This window comes from Oncorhynchus masou, chromosome 21, assembly GCF_036934945.1.
Source record: "Oncorhynchus masou masou isolate Uvic2021 chromosome 21, UVic_Omas_1.1, whole genome shotgun sequence".
NCBI classification, from domain to species: domain Eukaryota; kingdom Metazoa; phylum Chordata; class Actinopteri; order Salmoniformes; family Salmonidae; genus Oncorhynchus; species Oncorhynchus masou.
The window spans coordinates 53700375-53713605 of NC_088232.1; the positions used below are offsets into that span (position 1 = coordinate 53700375).

The following is a 13231-nucleotide window of genomic DNA, read 5'->3' on the forward strand; positions in this document are numbered from 1 at the left end:
GCTGGTTCGGGTCCCTGTTTTTGACTTTGTGGGAGATCTGTCAACATGGCCTTCAGTTGACCCTGGTTGCTTCTGTGTCTCTGGATGGGAGTCTGTTAGATGACAAATGTGATGTTGATGTTGAGTGGCTTCACTGCAAGTAGATTGCATGTTTTAAATATTAAAATAAAAAAATAAAGTTGGTTAAGAACACATTCCTATTTACAATCACGGCCTACCAGAAGACAAAAGGCCTCCTGCTGGGATGGGGATTAAAAAAATAAATATATATATATACTTTTTTTGTTTGTTAATAATGTTGAGCTTGTTCATTTACAGACCAGGGGTTTTGTGTAACTTGTTTTGATAGGTCTAAGAACACACCCATTCACCTTGGTCCTGAAGTACATCCGGTTACCTCTCGCTGTCGCCATTTTGATACACAAACGAGAAAGAAGTAACGAAAAGACGACAGAAAGGTGAGCTTCACGTTTATGATCATTTAGCAGATTGGCACACATATTTTGGCAAATACATAATGTAATGAATAACAGTTAATCCGAATGCGAGCTAATATTGTAGCTAAACTAGCAGAAAGTTAACTGCACGACATACTTAACGACTTTCTCGCTAGCAAGCGCTAACGTTTACTTACCCACGCCTTATCGATTGGGATTTATTTCATATAGAACGGTATATAACTGGTGTAGCTTATGTATATCTAGTTAAATATACTGTTGACGTTGCCGAACCTAGACTAACATGCTGACTATCTGGCTAATTTGAACTAAAACGACTAACGGCTGCTTAATTTGGCAACGTATGGTTAGCGCTTTGGCTAGTTAGCTACCACACTGGTCTGGGCCTTCTCAGTAAATGTTAGTTAGCTACGTGTTTGAGAGGGTAACGTTACTGTTTGTAGTTGAATAACTTTCCTGTTCCAAACATTTTTGTTTAAATGCAGAGTATCATCATGAGTGGATGTCGTGTGTTTATCGGCCGTTTGAGCCCCCACGCCCGTGAGAGAGACGTGGAGAAATTCTTCAAGGGATATGGACGGATCCGAGAAGTAAATTTGAAGAACGGATTCGGCTTTGTGGTAAGTCAGTCTTGCCAATTGGCGGCGTTAGGGGCAGCTAACGGTTATAGCTTACCTATAGCTATTGATTTTCAGACCGGGCAAGTAGAAAATGTTCCTAACTTAGCCCGCTGAGTGGTGAAATGTATTTTCCCAAATATTACATGGCACAGATTTCAGACCCTGGTTAGTAAAAAAAATAAAAAATATGATAGACTACAAGCTCGGCTGACGAGTGCCCCAAAGGCCTGTCTGTGGGTGGTCAGCGAACGTTTAGATTGTTACGCTTCGTTCAAAACATCGGTCAAATATGACGTCAGAAACCTTCAGGTCGGAGCTCCAGTAAGAGGCCCAAGTTGCATGACCTTTTAAATCGATTTTCAGTTCAACGCTTTCAACGTTTTTTTTTCCTTCCAGCGGAAAAAAAAAACATTTTTGAATGCATCCTTAATTACATAACCCCCTTTTGTCTTTCATCAGGAGTTTGACGACCACAGAGATGCAGATGATGCCGTATACGAGCTGAATGGCAAGGAACTCTGTAGTGAAAGGTAAAGATTTGGATGCTTTCTTCAAAGTATTTAAGTAAGCTCAATGGTGAAATGTGTTTTGGGCGGTTACTCCATGTAGTGGTATTTACACAGAACTGCTTCTCCCTTTCTGACTTGGGCCTAGCTGCATTCAGTGTGGATTTAATTTACTTCATCAGTCATTTCTGGTAACCTCAGTATTAACTGTTTTGTCTCTATAGGGTGACGATAGAGCATGCCCGCTCCAGAAGAGGGAGGGGTGGTGGACCAGGGATGGGAGGTGGTGGTGGTGGAGGAGGACGCTTCTCACCTCGTTTCAGCAGCTATCGCCAGGGCTCTGGTGGTCATAGTGGTGGCTCCAGGTATAGACTCCTCAGACCTCCTTTCACGACCTCTTCGCTTGCAGTTTGGCCTTCCGACATTATGTAAACTTCCTTAACTTCTTACGGCTGAAATCCCGTTGACGGGATCGATTTGACAACAGCCAGTGAAAGTGCAGGGTGTCAAATTCAAACACAGAAATCTCATGATTAAAATTCCTCTAACATACAAGTATTATACACCATTTTAAAGATAAACTTATTGTTAATTAAAACCTGTCTAGGACACACGTCCCGCTAGCGGAACCCCCCCCCACAACATTCCGCTGAGAAGGCAGCACGGGAATTTCAAATATCTATATTTTTAGAAATATGAAGCTTTCACACATTAAGAAGTCCAATACAGCAAATTAAAGATTGACATCTTGTTAATCTACCCATCGAGTCCGATTTAAAAAAAAAAAAAAAGCGAAAACACAACATATGCTTATGTTAGATCACCACCAAGTTCAAAAAACAGATTAAAAAAAATCACTAACCTTTGATCTTCGTATTTTGTGTTCGGTAATATGCATATCTATATCCAAAAATCTTAGTTTACATTGGCGCCATGTTCAGAAATGCCTTCAAAATATCTGGAGAAATCTAATATAAATACTCATCATACACTTTGATGAAAGATACATGTTTTAAATATAATTAAAGATACCCTTGTTCTTAATCTGAGATTTCTCCGCCATGTTGGAGTCAGAAATACGAAATTACATCATAAATATTCCATTACCTTCGATAATCTTCATCAGAATGCACTCCCAGGTATCCTAGTTCGACAATAAATTGTTGTTTTGTTCGATAATGTCAATTATTTATGTCCAAGTAGCTACTTTTGCTAGCACGTTCAGTACACATATCCAAATGCTCGTGCAACTCACGCATAACGTCGGACGAACACTTCAAAAAGTTATATCACAGGTCGAATAAACTTGTCAAACTAAGTAGAGAATCAATCTTCAGGATGTTGTTATCATATATATCCAATAACGTTCCAACCGGAGCATTCCTTCATGTCTGTATAAGTTATGGAACGCAAGGCGATATCATGTGGAATGCGCGTGGCAAGGAACTGGCAATCTGCCAGAACACTGACTAGTTCCCCTCTCACCTGGCCCCACATTACAGTATAAGCTTTATTTAACGGTCTACAGACTGTTGACATCTAGTGGAAGGTGTAGGAAGTGCAAACAGATCCATATCTTACTGGGATTTGAATAGGCGATGAGTTGAAAAACAACCAGCCCTCAGAATGTCCACTTCTGGGTTGGAAGTTTGCCTGCCATATGAGTTCTGTTATACTCACAGACATAATTCAAACAGTTTTAGATACTTCAGTGTTTTCTATTCAATAGTAATAGTAATAGGCATATATTAGCATCTGGGACAGAGCAGGAGGCAGTTCACTATGGGCACGCAATTCATCCAAAGTGAAAATGCTGCCCCCTACCCCTGAAGTTAATCCCACCACAGTGTCCGATTTTTCAAAAAAGCTTTTACGGTGAAAGCATACCATGCGAGTATGCTAGGTCAGCGCCCAGTCAAAAAAAACCCAGCCATTTTCCAGCCGGAGAGAGGAGTCCCAAAAAGCAGAAATAGAGAGAAAATTAACCACTAACCTTGGATCTTCATCAGATGACACTCATAGGACTTCATGTTACACAATACATTAATGTTTTGTTCGATAAAGTTCATATTTATATAAATAAATCTGTTTGCATTGGCGCGTTATGTTCAGTAATGTTTTGCTTCCAAAACATCCGGTGATTTTGCAAAGAGCCACATCAATTTACAGAAATACTCATCATAAACGTTGATGAAAGATATCAAGTGTTATGCGTATAATTAAAGATATACTTCTCGTTAATGCAATCGCTGTGTCAGATTTCAAAAAAGCTTTACAGTGAAAGCACACCATGGAATAATCTGAGTACAGCGCTCAGACACCAAAACAAGCCATAGAGATACCTGCCATGTTGTGGTGTTAACAGGGGTCAGAAATAGCATTATAAATATTCACTTACCTTTGATGTTCTTCATCAGAATGCACTCCCAGGAATCCCTGTTCCACAAATGTTCGATAATGTCCATTTATGTCCAAATACCTCCCTTTTTGTTTGCTCGTTTAGTCCAGTGATCCAAAATGCACAGACGAAAAGTCAAAAAATTGAAATTACAGATTCTATTGCATAGAATCAATCTTTAGGATATTTTTTTTTTTTTTATCATAAATCTTCAATAATGTTTCAACCAGACAATTCCTTTGTCTTTAGAAATGAAAAGGAACAGAGCTCATGGCATTCTGCCAGACCCCTGATTCAAACAGCTCTTATTCGCTTCCACTTCACAGTTGACGCCTGAAACAAGGTTCTAAAGACTGTTGACATCTAGTGGAAGCCTTCGGAAGTGCAATCTGACCAAATTTACACTGTATATTGGATAGAAAAATCACCTGGAAAACTACAAACTGCAGATTTCCCACTTTGTTGTTTGGAATCTTGCATACGTGAATTCCGGAACACCGGGCAATTTGAGGAGCTTGGAAGTTTTTATTTTGCAGTGAATGGAGTTTAGTCAATGTGATTACAGTTTAGTGTTCAACGCGTGAAAGTCAATGGGGGTTTCTGTACATTTCTGAGTGTGATTTGAAAGTGTTTTATAGTTACTATAGGAACTATCTCTTCCACGTTACAACGTCGCTCTCTCCCACCCATGCAGTAGGTATGGTCCCCCGGTGCGAACGGAGCACAGAATCATTGTGGAGAACCTGTCTTCACGGATCAGTTGGCAGGTGAGCGGTTACACTCATCTGGTTCAATGTGATACAAAACCATTATCCTTTACTTAATCCGGTACTGCCTTTTTTTTGTCTGTGTGAAGCAGCATTTATTTATTGAAACATGCAATTTTTTTTGATTTGCTAAAAAAACGTAGCAATATGCTCAATAGCCCATTTGGTGAATAGAATGGCAAGGACCCATTTCGATGTTATGAATTCAGAATTGTTTATTTCTTGACTTCGTTTTAACTGTATCTTTCAAATAATAAGCACCTCTTAGACTTAATGGTAAATGTAACCGAACACATCTTAACCCCCTTTTTTTTTTAAAATATTTTTATTATTATTTTTTTTAAATTAGCTTAAAATTCTTATCTGGTTATTAGTTTATGAAGGAGTTGCATGCACTGCCTCCCCTGGAGGTGTCTGATGTGCATAGCGCCCTCTGCTGGTTGTGTTTTCAATAGTGTCCATTTGGTGCCTCTCCTTACACGCAGTTGCCGCTGGTCTAAATCTTGGCTGGGCCCCGTAGCTGGTGAAAGGGCTCTAGCGCAGGATAGCCTTAGGATGGTCCCTCGTAAAGCCCCAGTCTGGAGGTTCTGTGGTCTGGTCTGGTGGAAAACTCCCCTCCCCCCCCCCGACTGCAGCCAGCCTGTAACTCCCTCAATCTACTCCACGTTCCCTACACTCTCCCGTTTGGTTCTTTATCTGTTGCTGATGGAGCTGGGTGTGTTGACAGTTGGGCACACTGCACACCCTCTTCCTTCGTTCCTTCCCCTACTTGCTCTCTGGTGGTCCCTTGTGGAGGCTGGCCGGAGTCCGGGTCTGTCAAGGCTGAGGGAGGTCGTTTCTCAAGGGCTTAACACTGTGACTGCATTGGTTCCCATTGGTCCTCTATTTGGACAAGTGGCTCTTTGCTAATGTCTTCCTGGGTATGGAACGGTAAGTAACATATAACTCATGTGATTGGGTTTAAGGGTTGGGAGGAACAGGAAGTAGAATTATGTACCTTAGTCTTACCGGAGAACGCTTTCTATAAGCCTTTTATAAGCCCTTATGGAATTATACTACGTAATAGGTTAATGAAAGAACCCCTTGATTAAAGTAGGAGTTTAAGGTCAAATAAAATTACATTGCATCGAATTATTTTTAAACGATGCCCCCCTAAAACCACGATAGTTGTCAAACCTCTAACATTTCAAAGCCGACCTCTCCCGGAAGGGATTTCTCACACTCTCGCTGCCTTAAGTATCTTCTGTTTAAAAAAAAAAAAAAAAAAATGTCTAGTCTCCGTCAATCCTAGTTGTTAACGAACACGAAACAAATACAATACCAAGGAAACGAATAGTGGTACCAGGTTTCTCCTTTGGGTAAGATAAGTTAAACTAAATTGGTCTACCCGTGAAGCTATTTCAGTGGCTCATCACTTAAAACGTCCTGGTCTGAAAATGCTTAATAAACATCACACGATTAGCGTGTTTTTGTTGCAAGTCAGTATTACGGGGTGGGTGGATTTTTTTTGTTTGTTTGTTGTCGTGGTTTTTACTGATTTAGTCTTTCCCAGGTTCATAGAAAACCCTCTCAGCCACATTATACAGTCTGTTAAGCGCGTCACTGACTCGTGTGCTTCATCGTAGGACCTGAAAGACCTGATGAGGAAAGCTGGAGAAGTCACCTTTGTGGATGCACACAGAACCAACAAGAATGAAGGGTGAGTTGAGTTCCTCTGTCCAGTTGGCCCAGGATCTGGACTTTATCCATTAGTTATATTCCGGTCCTAAACTTTTGGTCTTGTTGCACGATGACCCATGTTCGCTATGGACTGAGAAAAGGAAGAGACTACCTCGGACTTGTCCAATAATAATAATAATAAACCCACCTCTCTGTTTACAAAATAAATACATATACAATGTTGTGCTCTACTTGAAAACAAAACCAAACATACCTTAGGTTGAATGGTTGCCATTATGACATGAGCTTGTTGACTGAATGGGATTTGATTCTACAGGGTGGTGGAGTTCGCGTCACACAGTGATATGAAGAATGCCATTGATAAGCTGGACGGAACGGACTTGAATGGACGCAAGTTGAAACTGTCTGAGGATCGCAAGAACCGGTTCGTAACTCCTTTTTCCAATTGCAACTTAGTAGTCTCACTGAGACGAGACACACACAGGAACTTGACTGTCATTTTCCAGCTCGTTGTAAACCAATGCTCTCATTATTTATATGGGGCGGCAGGGTAGCCTAGTGGTTCGAGCGTTGGACTAGTAACCGGAAGGTTGCGAGTTCAAATCTCTGAGCTGACAAGGTACAAATCTGTCGTTCTGCCCCTGAACAGGCAGTTAACCCACAAGAATTTGTCCTTAACTGACTTGCCTGGTTAAATAAAGGTAAAATAAAAAATAAATTTAAAAAAATAATATTTTTTTAGTTTTGACACAATTCTGACCGTAAGGAAATTGTAGACAGGCATGTGGGGACTGACAAGTGTCCAGGGAGAGTGTAATATATTTTGGCTCTTGGAGGAGAGGGGGGGGGACCAACTTTTCATTCTTCTGTTCCAGCAGCCACAGCAGGAGTCATTCTCGTAGCTACTCCCGGTCCCGTAGCCGTTCCCCACGCTCCAAGTCCCGAAGCAGGAGTCGTAACCGCTCTAGGAGCCCCCGGTCTCGCTCGGCCAGCCGTACCCCGGAGAAGAAGCCTTCCTCTGCAGGAGGGGCCAGGGCTGCACATCGCTCCACCTCGCGCTCCCCGTCCCGGTCCAGATCCCCTGCCCCTCGCTCCCGTACCCCTCCCCCACGCTCCCGTACTCGCACGCCTCCTCCCAGTTCCCCTGTCCCGGCCCGGAAGCAGTCTCCGTCCCGGTCTCGCTCACCCTCGGTTGAGAGCCAGCACTGAGCCCCGCTGGGGGTGTGTAGTTCGGTGTTGTAGTGCAGTGGTGGCTGGAGGGAGGACCGTCTCATTGGAATGGCTGGAATGGAATGAGAGGGAAACAGAATCCTTCATAGCGTTCCATTCAATCCATTCCATCTATTCCAATAAGCCTGTCCTGGTTTTTAATGTGACCACCAGCCTCATAGTGGTATGGACTGAAGAGTTGTCATGCTGAAACCATGACGCCTGGCTTTGTGGCGGCCTGCTTGCTTGCTAGTGTGGAACGAATGGAGAGGCTTGCCTTTTGGCGACACACTCCCACAATCTCTCATTTTTAAAATCAGAGGATTGGTTGTTGTGCCAGTATCTTGGATGCCCTGTAATGTTTGTTTCTCTGCTTTGGGAGCCTTTGTGTTTATAGGTCAGATCATGCTTCCCCAATTCAACTTCTAATTGTTTTTGTTTTTTGCCATATTGAATAATTAAAACATGTTCCCTGGGGAAAACTGAACCGATTAAGGAAATGTACAGTGTGATTTTTTGAGCTCTTTTGATTGGGTCACATTCCTGTTGATTTATCTATCGTTCTCACTGCAGATTGTACGTCTCATTGTGATTTAATGACATCTGTACCATTTGAAGTGAAGTTTTCTGTTATGAGTAATCAATACACGGTTATATTTCCATCACCACTTTGGTCCTGTCTGTGATTCCAATCTACACCTCAGACAGACCTTGTGTAAATTAAACACATTATAATGTACAGACACAAGGTTTAGTTTTAACATTTGCTGAAAAATACTATATGCACTTCACAAATTCTTATTAAATAGATACTTCTACTTTTAAATATGACTCAACAATTTCTACCCAAGAGAACAATACTTGAAAATGTATATTTTTATTAAGAAAACCATTGTACAGAAAACAATATATTTTAAGTGTCCGTTCTTCTAGCCTGGGTACCAGTCTGTTGTGCCATTTATATTTGGCAAGGCGTTGAATGAAATGGCACAAAGATCTGGAACCAGGCTAATCTTCTATAGATGATTAACAGAACATGCACTCAACGGAAATCATACCTTGGTTTGTGGTTAATGTGGGGAAAAGCCTGGATAATGGTTTCATACGCAACTTAACCATATTGAAGAGGTAAGGGAGGAGGATGGTAAATGTGATCTGCACAACATACCAATTGACATTCCTTTTGTATGCTTCATCTGGATACCTACAGACACAAGTGATCAGTGCAGTCATCTGCACCCAATAGAGCTCGCCTTCCAACATTCTTACAGCCTACGGAGACGGGTAACCTAGTGGTTAGAGCATTGGGCCAGTAACTGAAAGGTTGCTGGATCAGATCCCCGAGATGACAAGGTTAAAAAAACAAAAACATTTGTCATTCTACCCCTGAGCATGGAGGTTAACCCACTGTTCCCTGAAGACGTGGATGTTGATTAAGGCATTCCCCCCCCCCCCACACCTCTCTGATTCAGAGTGGTTGGGGTAAATGTGGAAGAGGCATTCAGTAGGACAACTGAGCCCTTTATTTATACTTATCCTTAGATCTATTGATTGATATCCATTGAATTGTGTCCATTTGCACAAATATGAAAAGATAGATATTACCATAAAACAATATCAGTTTAGATTATACCAGGGACAAATCTTTCCTTAACTGAAAAATGTAAAGATCACAATTGAAGTGCCTGCACCTGCTGTCCTTTCAAATCCAAATGTTTCAGTTGGGCAGTTAGGTTCCCACAAGAACCCCCACCAACTAAGGAGGTTCCTTGATGAACCCCAGCTCCTATGGGGTTGGGGTTCTAAGAACCTTAGAACCCTAAGGTTCTTCAAAGAACTTAGAAGAACCATTGTTGAAACACATTTTTAGAGTGTTGTTATATTTAACTGTCTGACAACACGCGCTGATGAAAAGGCTTGACTTGAATTTTGTAATAACCCAGAGAGCGCATCAACTGAATATTGGAAAAAGATCTTGGTTCCTTTCTAAACATAGCAATGTGAATGCAAAGAGGACTCTGACCCACAAAATAGGTGAAGTGAACTAAGTTCTTTTAGCTTTATTTTCTTCCCAGAGTTCACTTTAAAGAGGACTGAGATTGGATCTTTTAAAGACGAAAGATCGGATCTTTTATAAGTGGATTATATGTGAAAACACCCGTCGTTACACATTTCAAATATGGACATTCCAGGAATATCTTACCCGATTTTGATAAAATGTCTGGTATGGTCATTTATTTTACAGACGCTTGTCTTACTGGACATAAGTAGGAAATAAATCAAATAGGCTACACCAACACTATTTTCCATTCATACAAAGGGTCAGGTAAATTGCTTGCCGTGGCAACGAAAGGAAAACCTTTAATTTGCTCCAAGGAGAACAAAAAAATACTCTAGAGGAGATCTGCATGGAGGAATGGGACAAATACCAGCAACAGCCCCAAAACATCACTGCTCTAGAGGAGATCTGCATGGAGGAATGAGCCAAATACCAGCAACAGCCCCAAAACATCACTGCTCTAGAGGAGATCTGCATGGAGGAATGGGCCAAATACCAGCAACAGCCCCAAAACATCACTGCTCTAGAGGAGATCTGCATGGAGGAATGGGCCAAATACCAGCAACAGTGTGTGAAAACCTTGTGAAGACTTACAGAAAACGTTTGACCTCTGTCATTGCCAACAAAGGGTATATAACAAAGTATTGAGATAAACTTTTGTTATTATTACTTTACTTATTTTCCACCATAATTTGCAAATAAATTCATAAAAAATTCTACAATGTGATGTTCTGGATTTGTTTTCCTCATTTTGTCTGTCATAGTTGAAGTGTACCTATGATGAAAATTACAGGCCTCTCTCATCTTTTTAAGTGGGAGAACTTGCACAATTGGTGGCTGACTAAATACTTTTTTGCCCCACTGTACCTCCAGATCAGACGAAGTGATTTCTGAGTCTCCAGCCTCGTCAGTAACACATAACAAACCAAGCTGCTGGAGATTTCACATTGTCATTATGCTCATTGGTATCGATATGCCTTGACTTGCAGGGAGGGGGCGTGTCCTCTCGCTGAACACAGGGGCACCCCAGGGGCGTGTCCTCTCTCTGAACACGGGCACCCCAGGGGCGTGTCCTCTCTCTGAACACAGGGGCACCCCAGGGGCGTGTCCTATCTCTGAACACAGGGGCACCCCAGGGGCGTGTCCTCTCTCTGAACACAGGGGCACCCCAGGGGCGTGTCCTCTCTCTGAACACAGGGGCACCCCAGGGGCGTGTCCTCTCTCTGAACACAAGGGCACCCCAGGGGCGTGTCCTCTGAACACAGGGGCACCTCAGGGGCGTGTCCTCTCTCTGAATACAGGGGCACCCCAGGGGCGTGTCCTCTCTCTGAACACAGCGGCACCCCAGGGGCGTGTCCTCTCTCTGAACACAGGGGTACCCCAGGGGCGTGTCCTCTCTCTGACCCCAGGGGCACCCTAGGGGCGTGTCCTCTCTCTGAACACAGGGGCACCCCAGGGGCGTGTCCTCTCTCTGAACACAGGGGCACCCCAGGGGCGTGTCCTCTGAACACAGGGCGTGTCCTTACACCACTGTTGTTTCTTTATCTACGCTGACCAGATGAAGATCCAAGGAAACAATGTGAGGCTTTTCAAGTACGTGGATGTGACACGGCTCTGGTGGGACTCTTTATTAAAGATGCTCCGTCAGATGGGGACAGTTGTTTTAAAACAGACCAACAACCTTCAAGAATGGTGTCGGCCAAGTGGAGCTGATCAACAATGACAACAACCTGCCAGTGTCCCAAACACTCACTCTGAACGACCAATCAGTGGAGGTGGTTGAGTGTTTTAAATACCTAGGGACACAAATGGATGACAAGCTGAGTTTTACAGAGAACACAGACTGTTCTTCTCTTCTTTTTTTTTTAAAGCAAGCCAGCACCTGCTTTGAGTTAGGAAATTGAAGGGTTTAGGGGTCAACCAGGATGTTCTGGAGAGGGCGTACAGAAGTCTGGTGGAGAGCATCCTCATGTTCAATATGACAGTCTGGTATGGTAATCTGAGCGTGAAGCGCAAAAGAAAACTGATCAGAATAGTAAACACAGCCAGCAAAGTAATTGGTCGACCACAGGCACAGTTGAGCGTTCTGTTCCACAAGGCAACCCAAAAAGAAGGCACTGACTGTCGCTGGCGACCCCTCCCACCCTCAGTTGGAGAGACTTCCCTCTGGCTGGCGCTTCAGAATGCCCACGGTCAAGAAGAACGTGTTCAAACATTTGTTCGTTCCTTGTGCTGTTGTTGGACTACTAAATTGCAACTTAAATTGTATCGGTATATGTACTTATCTATCTAGTGCATTTAGGACAGCGGACAATTGTTAGTGAATGTATTAATGTCCTCTATGTTGTTAGGTTATGCAGTGTGATGGAATGTTTGTGATGTGAGAACACATGTGTATGTAATCTTTTTAATGGAAGGTGATGCCATCAAAGAAAAAAATGTCCACCCTGAGATGGACAATAAAGTTTTATTCTATTTGACTCCCTGTCAAAATAAAGGTCAAATAAAAAATGATCTTTGCCAAGTAATGTGAAGTATTTTGGGAATACAATTTGCAATTTGAAAAATAAATACTGTATTTTACAACTGCATACTGTATCATGATTTATAACCAGGGTGGTTCGAGCCCTGAATGCTGATTGGCTGACAGCCGTGGTATATCAGGCCGTATACCACAGGTATGACAAAAACATTTATTTTTACTGCTCTAATTACATTGGTAACTAGTTTATAATAGCAATAAGGCACATTGGGGGTTTGTGGTATATGGCCAATATACCACGGCTAAGGGCTGTATATAGGCACTCCGCAATGCATCATGCATTAGAATAGTGTATTGGCCATATACCAACCCCTAATCCGTGCCTTATTGCTTAAATATACCACTAGGTGGCATCATTGAGCTGTAAGTGTAGACTGAACGTTTCAATGAGATTACCACACATTGATCGCTCAGAAGTGGTAATGATGTCATGAAGCTGTCTCAAATCAATGCATTTACTGGTTGTGTCCCCAGTTACACGCAATGTAAATGAAGCATTGTTCGTTTTTTTTGTTGCCTAATTTGAATTGTCCTGCATAAATATGGATCAGGTAACCCATTATTGCCTCTATGGGGGAAAAAGCCCTCTTTCTGTTTCTCTTGTTAGTAACTATCTTGTCATTGGCAAATAAGCTCCCGCAAAATTAGTGACGATTCCTCTAGGTCATACAAAGAAAACTTGTAAATGATGTATGTGGGGTAAAAAATAACGTTGTGACAGTCCCAATAGATGGTGTTTATACAGTACATATGTCCAAAGTCAGACAGTCCAGCCTCCTCTCTTCTGTTTGTCTTGTAAAACTTTAAAATTCTGCAACAGAACACCCACTAAATTAGAACGCTGAATCGTCAGGGTTACGTCCTTGATCATGACTCATTACACATAAATCATTGGAGGAAAGCATCTTCTGTAGGGGGGGGGGGGCGCTTGGCCTTGAACATCAACATACATCGCTTAGCGGTGTGCCTGTTTTGGAAACATATGGATACTC

General features: G+C 42.3%; 1 protein-coding gene across 2 annotated transcripts; it reads left to right on the top strand.

Moving 5' to 3' along the window:
• Window positions 1-355: 355 nt before the first annotated feature.
• Window positions 356-8303, top strand: srsf5a (serine and arginine rich splicing factor 5a). Of its 2 annotated transcripts, none has more exons than XM_064928781.1 (8): window positions 356-458; window positions 944-1078; window positions 1538-1608; window positions 1809-1949; window positions 4677-4749; window positions 6375-6448; window positions 6746-6853; window positions 7308-8303. In XM_064928781.1, the coding sequence occupies exons 2-8, from the start codon at window positions 953-955 to the stop codon at window positions 7636-7638; spliced, it is 924 nt and encodes a 307-aa protein (XP_064784853.1). In that variant the 5' UTR covers window positions 356-458; window positions 944-952; the 3' UTR covers window positions 7639-8303. The 2 variants fall into 2 exon arrangements, with proteins under 2 accessions (XP_064784853.1, XP_064784852.1); XM_064928780.1 differs by having other exon boundaries at window positions 7305-8129.
• Window positions 8304-13231: the final 4928 nt, after the last annotated feature.

Excerpts from the sequence above, each read along its gene's own strand:
- srsf5a (XM_064928780.1), top strand. The coding sequence starts at position 953 with ATGAGTGGATGTCGTGTGTTTATCGGCCGTTTGAGCCCCCACGCCCGT. Across the intron at positions 1,950-4,676 it reads GGTCATAGTGGTGGCTCCAG|TAGGTATGGTCCCCCGGTGC; the intron begins GTATAGACTCCT and ends CCACCCATGCAG. Across the intron at positions 4,750-6,374 it reads CTTCACGGATCAGTTGGCAG|GACCTGAAAGACCTGATGAG; the intron begins GTGAGCGGTTAC and ends GCTTCATCGTAG.